The 7,999-nt window shown below is 50.7% G+C and overlaps 1 protein-coding gene across 1 annotated transcript in view; it reads left to right on the top strand.

The window, feature by feature from the left end:
* Positions 1–1,593: 1,593 nt before the first annotated feature.
* The window catches only part of LOC105806099 (WAS protein family homolog 1-like), a 25,987-nt gene continuing 19,581 nt past the window's right edge, over positions 1,594–7,999 (top strand). The window contains exons 1-3 of the mRNA XM_012639172.1: positions 1,594–1,650; positions 6,847–7,000; positions 7,278–7,332. Of these exons, the coding sequence (XP_012494626.1) occupies positions 6,852–7,000; positions 7,278–7,332 (204 nt within the window). The 5' untranslated portion in view covers positions 1,594–1,650; positions 6,847–6,851. The remainder of the gene's footprint in view (positions 1,651–6,846; positions 7,001–7,277; positions 7,333–7,999) is intronic.

Genomic DNA, 7,999 nt, shown 5'->3' with positions numbered 1-7,999 from the left:
CCCTGGCTAGAGTGCAGTGGCATCATCATAGCTCACAGCAACCTCAAACTCCTGGGCTCAAGCAATCCTCCTGCTTCAGCCTCCCAGGAAGCTGGGACTACAGGTGCATGTCACTACACCCAGCTAAGTTTTCTATTTTTTGTAGAGGCAGGGTCTTGCTCTTGCTCTGGAACTCTTGATCTCAAGCAATCCTCCTGCCTTGGCCTCCCAGAGTGCTAGGATTACAGGCATGAGCACATTTCCTTTTGTGTTCAAATAAATTTTAAAATTACAAAATAGTTTGACATCTTTTCTCTACAGACCTAAAAAGGAGGCAAGGCAAAGACTGTTAATTTTGATTTACAAATGGAACAACTGAGGCCTCATTCAATGACTTGCTCAAGTAACACAAAGAATGAGTGGCAGAGCCCCAAGCCCGCGTGCTGTTCCTCTATGCCAGGCTGCTTCTCTTGGGCATGGCTGACCTTGTGCTTTGGACATTTCCTCTTCCTTGATGTGTCCTGGGTACCTTAAGCAATTCAGATATTGCATATGTCGGGTGAAGAGGAAATGTGTTTGCAGGTTGTATTAGTTAAAACAAAAATACCACAGATTGGATGGCTTTAACAGCATAAATTTATTTCTCACAGTTCTGGAGGCTGGGAAGTTCAAAATCAAGGTGGCAGCTGATTACGTTCCAGCTGAGGGCTCTCTTCCTGGTTTGCAGGCGGCTGCCTTCTCTCTGTGTTGTCACATGGTGGGGGGGGCGGGGAGAGAGAGTGCGTGTGCTAGCGACACTTTTCTTACTAAACTCACCCTAAGGGCTGCACCCTGATGACCTCATCTAACCTAATTATCCACCCAAGGTACCCACTTGCAACACCATCACATGGGGGTTAGAGTGTCCACATGTGAATTTCAGGAGGACACAAACATTCAGTCTGCAACATAGGTGGAAACCCACCTCTTCCTCACCACTTGTGGGAACCATATGCTGCAGCCGTCCAGACAGTGACATGTTCTTGTTACAACTCAACCTAACTCCCCCAGAAGAGGGTGCAAGGAAGGAGGACAAAACTGGAAGAGTGGGAGAGTATGAGGAAGGGAATAGAGTTGCCAGATTTAGCAAACAAAAAATAAAATGCCTAGTTAATTTTGAATTTTAGACAACAAATAATTTTTTAGTATAAGTATGTTGTATGTCATCTCTACACTTAGTTGGGGACATACTTATGCTAAAAAAATATTCATTGTTCATCTGAAATTCAAATTAACTGGGCGTCCTGTATTTCTATCTGGCAACCCTAAAAGAGAAGGACCAAAAAGTCTTGAGGCAAGACAGTGGATTCCAGGAGGAACTACTGCTGGATCTCTCGACTGATGCTTCCTTCATATAATTAGCTTTTTTAGACTCTTTTTTTCTTTTTACCAGCTTATTAGCTTTTTTGGATGTGTGTGGTGAAATATACATAACAGGAAATCGACCATTTTAACCATTTTTAAGCGTCCATTTAGTGGCGTGAAGTCCATTCGCATCGCGTCATCCATCTCCGAAGTGTTTCATCCTCTTAAACTCCGTGCGCACTAAACACTCCCTGCGCAGCTCCCGCCCTGCTTCCCGCCCCGGCAGCCACCCCTCTGCTCCGAATGTGACTGTTCCAGGAGCCTCAGGTGAGTGGAATCACAGGACGTCTGTCCTTTGCGTCTGGCTGCCGGATCACCCCTGTAAAGGGGGTGGGCGGGAACTCCGGACCGGGAGCGCCCCGCAGAGGTACAGGCGGGAAGACCGGGCGAGTGAAGCGACCAGAGCAGGAGGGGGTGTGTGGCGGGAGGGGGCGCGGCTCCGCACCTGAGCTGGGCGTCCTGCGCCGGCGCACCTGCCGGGCGCGGGTTGACCGCAAGAGCCGAGGGCGGGGGGACAGACGGGGTGTGAGCCTGAGGGGACGCAGAGAGGGGACAGGGGCGTGGGAGGACGGTCTGCAGCGCTGGGGGCGCGGGTGGGGATGGCCTGGCGTACGGAAGACAAGGGATCGGGCCGCGTGTACGTCGGAAACTCAGAGGGGGCGGGCGGAACTCTGCTGCGGGGGCGACTCTGCGAGTCCGGGGAGCGGTCCGGGTCTTCGGGTCCGGAGCCGCGCGGGAGGCTGTCGGGGCATCGGAAGGGGCGGCGCTAGGACCCGGAGGCGCGGGCGGAGCGGCGGCGATAGCGCGCATGCGTGCGCGCACAGGGGCGGAGCGGCGTGCCGCGGCCGGCTGCTGGTGGGGCTTCAGGGGCGCGCGGCATCCGGGGGCGGCCTGGCAGCGGGTGGGCCCTGGGGGCTGGTGGGTGGGTCCCAGGCCAGGGTCCGGCTGGGCGGCCCCCGAGCCCTTTTCTGGGCGGGAGGCCGGGCGCGGAGCCGTATCCGCTGCCGCTGCCCTCGCGGGGACTGGAGCGAGCGAGCGCCCGCAGAGGCGCCTGGGCCCGCAGGCCCCGCGCCCGGCTTCGCTTCCGCCTCTGTCGGGACCTTGCTGTCCGCCCGAAGATGCGTCTTCGTCCTGCTTCGCGTGTCGTCTTCCTGGACCCCTAACTGCGCGCGACGAGGCAGAGGCCGCCTGGGTGCGGGGACCGCGGGCTCCAGGACCCGCTCCCTCCCTTGCCCGCCGCCTGGGACAGTTACGCGCCTTCCCTCCCTTTGGGTCCTGGTGCTGGGAACGGGCTGAACCGAATCCTCTCGCGGTTCTTTTGCAGCTCCCGTCGCTACTGAGCGGGCCGCTGGCCCCTTTTAGTGGACCCCTTGCTGCTTAAGCCCTGCTTGGTGCCTGGGGCCTACAGCTGAGGTTCTCAAACTTGGGGTCGAGCGCCTGGCGCGGAGTATCAGAATGGTTTGCAGGAAGGGTGCCCTGCACTTCCGAAATTGTAAACCGCATTATGAGAGAGGGGTATGGTGTAGTTCATTTTTCTGGGAGCTCACATAGTTCTTCCCAGATTCTGCAAGGCAGCGCTGTCCTCTACAACTATTATGTATACATTATCAATATATATAATGTTTGTCAATTAAAAGAATCTGGAAAAAAGCTTGAACACGGCATACATGCCAGAAAAGCACCGTCATTAAAGAGTATTTATGTATTTATGGAATCCATTAAAAAGTAACAATATTGCATGAGCAGGAAATACCACAGACCTAGAGTGAATTGCAGTCATCTATTATGGAACTGAGGAGTTAGGATTTCTAAAACTCCCTAATAGAAGACTACTGTTAAATTTTTAAACTTTTTTAAACTAAATCCCCTGTATCTTCTTAGCTGTTTGTGGTGTCTTTCCACAAAATAAGAGATTATGCATCATCTGTTTAGATGAGCACCACAGGCTTTTCAAAAGATAATTGTCAAGTAACCTCTTTGTGTCTGGGTTTTCTCATTCGTAAGAATAGATCATAATACATAACTCCAAGCTTTGTTGTGAAGATGAACAACTGGGGTGATGTCTGCTAAAGTAATGAAAGTGTTTTCCACACAGGAGGGGCTCAGCTAGTGTGAGATCCCCTTGTTCTTCCCTTAATATGGAAAACATCTAGTCTAGGTTTACGTAAGGACAGACTATCAAGATAAGGTGTCTTACAATTGGTAGTAATAACAAAATTTTTGGACTCTTAAGATTTGCTTTTTTAATGTATAAAAACAATAAAACATACTGATAAGTAACACGCGCTCTGAATTCAGACAAGATAGGTTCAAGACTGGGCTTGATCACAAGCTAGTGTTTTGATGTTGACAAAAATGTTACTTGGTCCGTCCCGTTATCTAAAATTGGGGATGATGATAAATTGACATACTAAGAATTAAATGAGATGATTCTTGAGAAGGAGTTAGAATGGTTCTAATACAGGCATTATTAGCTAATATTAGTAATTAGTAGTAGCATTGTAGCATGATAAAATACTATTTACAGAACGAGGGACAATAAGACTGTCTTCATGATAATCATAAGAACTATCAAATGTAGGAAGGAAGAGGCAATGAAGTTATGATTAATTTTGATGATTAGGCCTGAATCCATTCTAGGATATCTCTTGCTTGAAAACAGGAACATAGACTCATTTCTTTAGAATCACAGGAGACAGATCACTTCTTGGCCTTTTGGCTAAGATCAAGTGTAGAATCAAAGGAGACTGAGTGAAAAAGGAAAGAAAGAAAAATATGTAATAGTAAAAAGAAACAGGTGAAATTAGTAGTACATTTTCTTGATCCCAAAATATCTATCCAAAAACAAGTATATCAGCATATAATCAATATAAAAATTTTAATGAGATATTTTATATTTTTTCCTAAGTCTTTGAAATTCGGTGTGAATTTTACACTTAAAATACATCTCGATTGGGACTAGCCACATTCTAAGTGCTCAATAGCCAGTGTAGCTGGTGGCTACCATATTGGTAGCACAGGTCTAAGGATTTCATTCCTGGCTCAAGCCCAGGTTCCTAGCCTTGGTATTCAGTGTTTTTCAAAAACTGGCCTGTCTTTATCATTCTTTTTCTTAATACTTTCCCAAGGACGATTACACCCTCACACTCAAGACCACTTGCCATTCTCCTACACACCTTTTGTTCAACCTGTTCCTTTTACCTGGAATGCTCTCTGCACCTGTCTCCCCGGGCCTGGTAGAGAGATACAGATTCTGCTAAGAGGCTATCACATGAAGTTTCATTGTTTCTGATGCATCTTCTTGGCTAGTGTAGTGTCTTGTTCATCTTTCTTGCACTCCTGTCCTGTGCTTAATAGATGATCAGAAGACATTTGCAGACAGAAAGGGTAAGCCACTAATCAGCTGTATTTAGTCTCTTAATTCTTTTTCTTTTTTTAAATAGAGACAGGGTCTTGCTCTTTTCCCAGGAAGAGTACAGTGGCATCATAGCTCACTGCAGCCTCAAACTCCTGGGTTGAAGTGATCCTTCTGTCTCAGCCTCCCAAATAGCTGGGATTACAGGCACATGCTACCACGCTTGGCTAATTTTTCTTATTTTTTGTGGGATGGGATCTTGCTATGTTGCCCAGCTGGTCTAAAACTCCTGGCCTCAAGGAATCCTCCTTCAGCTTCAGCCTCCCAGAGTGCTGGAATTATAGGTGTGAGCCACCGTGCCTGGCCAAGTCTCTTAGTTGTTGAACAGACTTGCTCCTTCCTTGTTTAGGAACTTGTGCCCTCTCCCACGTGTGCCTGCACAAACACACACACATTCAGATGTGGTAACCCAACAAGGAATTCATCTCCAGATATGCGCAGAAAGTATCATCTTTTTCCCGCCTCCAAATCTTACAGCTGGGAGGCCCAAGGCACAAACTAAGTCAGAAATGACAGGAGATCTGCATCAGTATAAATACAAAGGAGAGCAGGAGAAAGAAAGTTCCTGAAAGGCATGTGCTTGTCTCAGTGGGTCAGGTGCCTGAGATGGTTGGGGAGCAGCTGGCCATGCTTTGCTTATTTGACAGGAGGGAAGAGAAGTGGGGAGGGGAGGAGTAACTCCTGGGCCCTGATGAGCATTCAGGGCAGGTGCAGGTCTGGGACGCTGGGGGTGTCCTGCCTGGGAGCGCAAGTGCAGAGGAGGAAGTCGCTGCTGGAGAGAGCTGAAGAGCAGAGTGGTCATCTCAGAGCATGAAAAGTGGTGGCCTCAGGAGGGTAGGAGAGAACCAGGAAGGTAGAAGGATGGGCTGGAGAAGCCAGCAGGAGGAACAGGAATAGGCTCCAGCTTGTTGAAGATGTTGGTGTGATATATTCGTCTAATATACACATTATTATCTTTGGGAATAACCACTTCTTTAAAGAGTAGTGTCAGTTCTCAGTCTGGAGAATGGGAAATGGAAAGAATCAGAGATTCAGAGAGGGCAAGCAACTTCTCCAAGGTCACATAGCACTTTAAGCCCAAATGAAGCCTCCTAGGCCCTTCCTGCCATACTTAGCCAGCCCCACCCACACCTCCATTGCAACCAAGGGCCCCAGTGTGGTGCCTGGGGAGTAGGTTTGGGCACAGTGCCAGGCCTCGCTAGTGTCTTGCTCATGGTCTTTCAGTGAGGCAGTGTGATTAGGCCTAATTACAGGGGCCTGATACCTTAATACCCTGCCTGGCCTGAGTCTTTCCAATGAAATGAGCGCCCTCTGCAGGTGATTGCTGCTGTAGTGGCATCAGGGAGAGGAGTTATTTAGACCCAATAGAAATAGACTCTGCCCTGACCTTGCAATTCAAGGAGTGTCTCTGCTTCCTGTCCTCTGTCCCCACGTGTACCTTCTCTCTCCTGGCCCCTTAGCTCTAGCTAGTGTGAGCAGAGCCTGGACAGTCCTTTACCTACAGTCACTCGCCACTGCCTAGTCTGTGTCAGGAGCAAGCCCCAAGTTCCTGGGGGTTCCAATTGGAAGAGCCCAAGAGTGCACACTTTCTGTGCTTTTCCAGATCGAGCACCATTTGGTGGTTGATTCAGGCAGTGCCCTCGCCCTCCCCCATCCATCCCTCTGCTTCCAGCCTCTTTTTCACTCTGTGGCCAGGGTTTCTTTCCCGTTTCTCCACGTGTGGGGAGTTGAACGGAGACCATGTGTGGAAAGGGTCCCTGCAGGTACCATGCACCTTTTAGGGAGACAGGAAATGTCGCCCCTTCTCTGAATTCCTCTGTTGTCCCTACCAACTCCGCAGTCCCTGGTCCTGCCCTCTCCCTCCCTCATTCTCTCAACAGGCATCAGCTGCTTCCTGCCTCCTGTGAGCTCCTGGCCCCACCAGATGCTCTCTGCCCTGTGCAGGCGGGTGGGATGAGGGCTGTGCTGTCTCTCGACACCACCTTGCCCTGTGCTGGGTGGGTGGGGTGAGCGTGGGGTGGTCCCGATGCTCCGCTTCCCCCACACAGGCACCATGAGTCCCGTGAGGACCCAGCACTGCTTGGCAGGTCAGACGTACGCGGTGCCCCTCATCCAGCCAGACCTGCGGCGGGAGGAGGCCATCCAGCAGGTGGCGGATGCCCTGCAGTACCTCCAGAAGGTCTCTGCAGACATCTTTAGCAGGTAGGTGCTGTCCCCACCCCCACCTGCTGAGAGGGCTGCACCCTGTCCTGGCAATCCTCTCTCCAGTCCCAGGAACACACCCTCTGGGAACAGCCCCTTTGGTGGTTCTTGGTGCTGGGGGACCCAGCTGGCTTCCCTGTGCAGGAGGGGTCCAAGGCAGGAGCCCAGTGTGGAAGCGTTTTCTCCTCAGTGCCTGGGAGCTCACTGCCTGCTGTCCCCCTTGGCATCTGGCTTCCTGTGGGTCCCTGGGGCCCCAGTGGTGCCTCTGCTCTCCCAGCTGGTGCTCGTCCTCCCATCGTGGGGCCCTGTTCCTTCATTCATCCCTGCAGCCGGCAAGCGTTTACCCAGCACTGCTGTGTGCGAGGCGCTGTGCTGTTCTCTGTAGATGCAGCAATGCGTAAGGCAGCGGCCCTGTCCAGCTCGAGGATGTGCCTGGCAGGAGAGACAGACTTAAACTACCACTCGCATGATTAATTATTTAATTACAATTGTGAAGACCTATTTATTATATTTTTGTGATTACTGAAATTTATATAGCATTAAGTATGCACCACCATTGTTCTGAGCGCATTAACTCATTTACGCTTGCTACACTGTATGAAAAGGTCCTGTTGTTACCTCCGATTTATAGATGAGGAAACTGAGGCACAGAGAGGCTGAGAGACTTGGCCTTGCGGCAGAGCCAGAGTTCAGACCAGGTTGTGGCCCAGATTCTGTGGGGTTGTTGGCTTCTGTCTGTGAAGGGGACATGTGCTATGGGACTTGTGACGGAGACTTGGCTTGGTCTAGGGGGATCAGGGGAGGCGTATGTGAGTGAGTGTGTAGGTTGGGAAGAAGAACGTTCCAGAAAGAAAGGGCATGCGCTGACACCCGGCGGTGGGGAGGACCTGGAAGGTGCGGGTGTGCCTGGAGCGAGGAGAAGCTGGTAGGGTGGGTGGGGCCTCAGGGCCACTGGCGGTTCTGAGCTGGAGAGCTGCAGCGGCTTGTGTCTCCAGCGCC

Source organism: Propithecus coquereli, unplaced genomic scaffold (assembly GCF_000956105.1).
Source record: "Propithecus coquereli isolate 6110/MARCELLA unplaced genomic scaffold, Pcoq_1.0 Scaffold1379, whole genome shotgun sequence".
In the NCBI taxonomy this organism is placed as follows: Eukaryota; Metazoa; Chordata; class Mammalia; order Primates; family Indriidae; genus Propithecus; species Propithecus coquereli.
The sequence above is the reverse complement of the archived record's forward strand: the minus strand, read 5'-3'. Positions and strand labels throughout refer to the sequence as shown.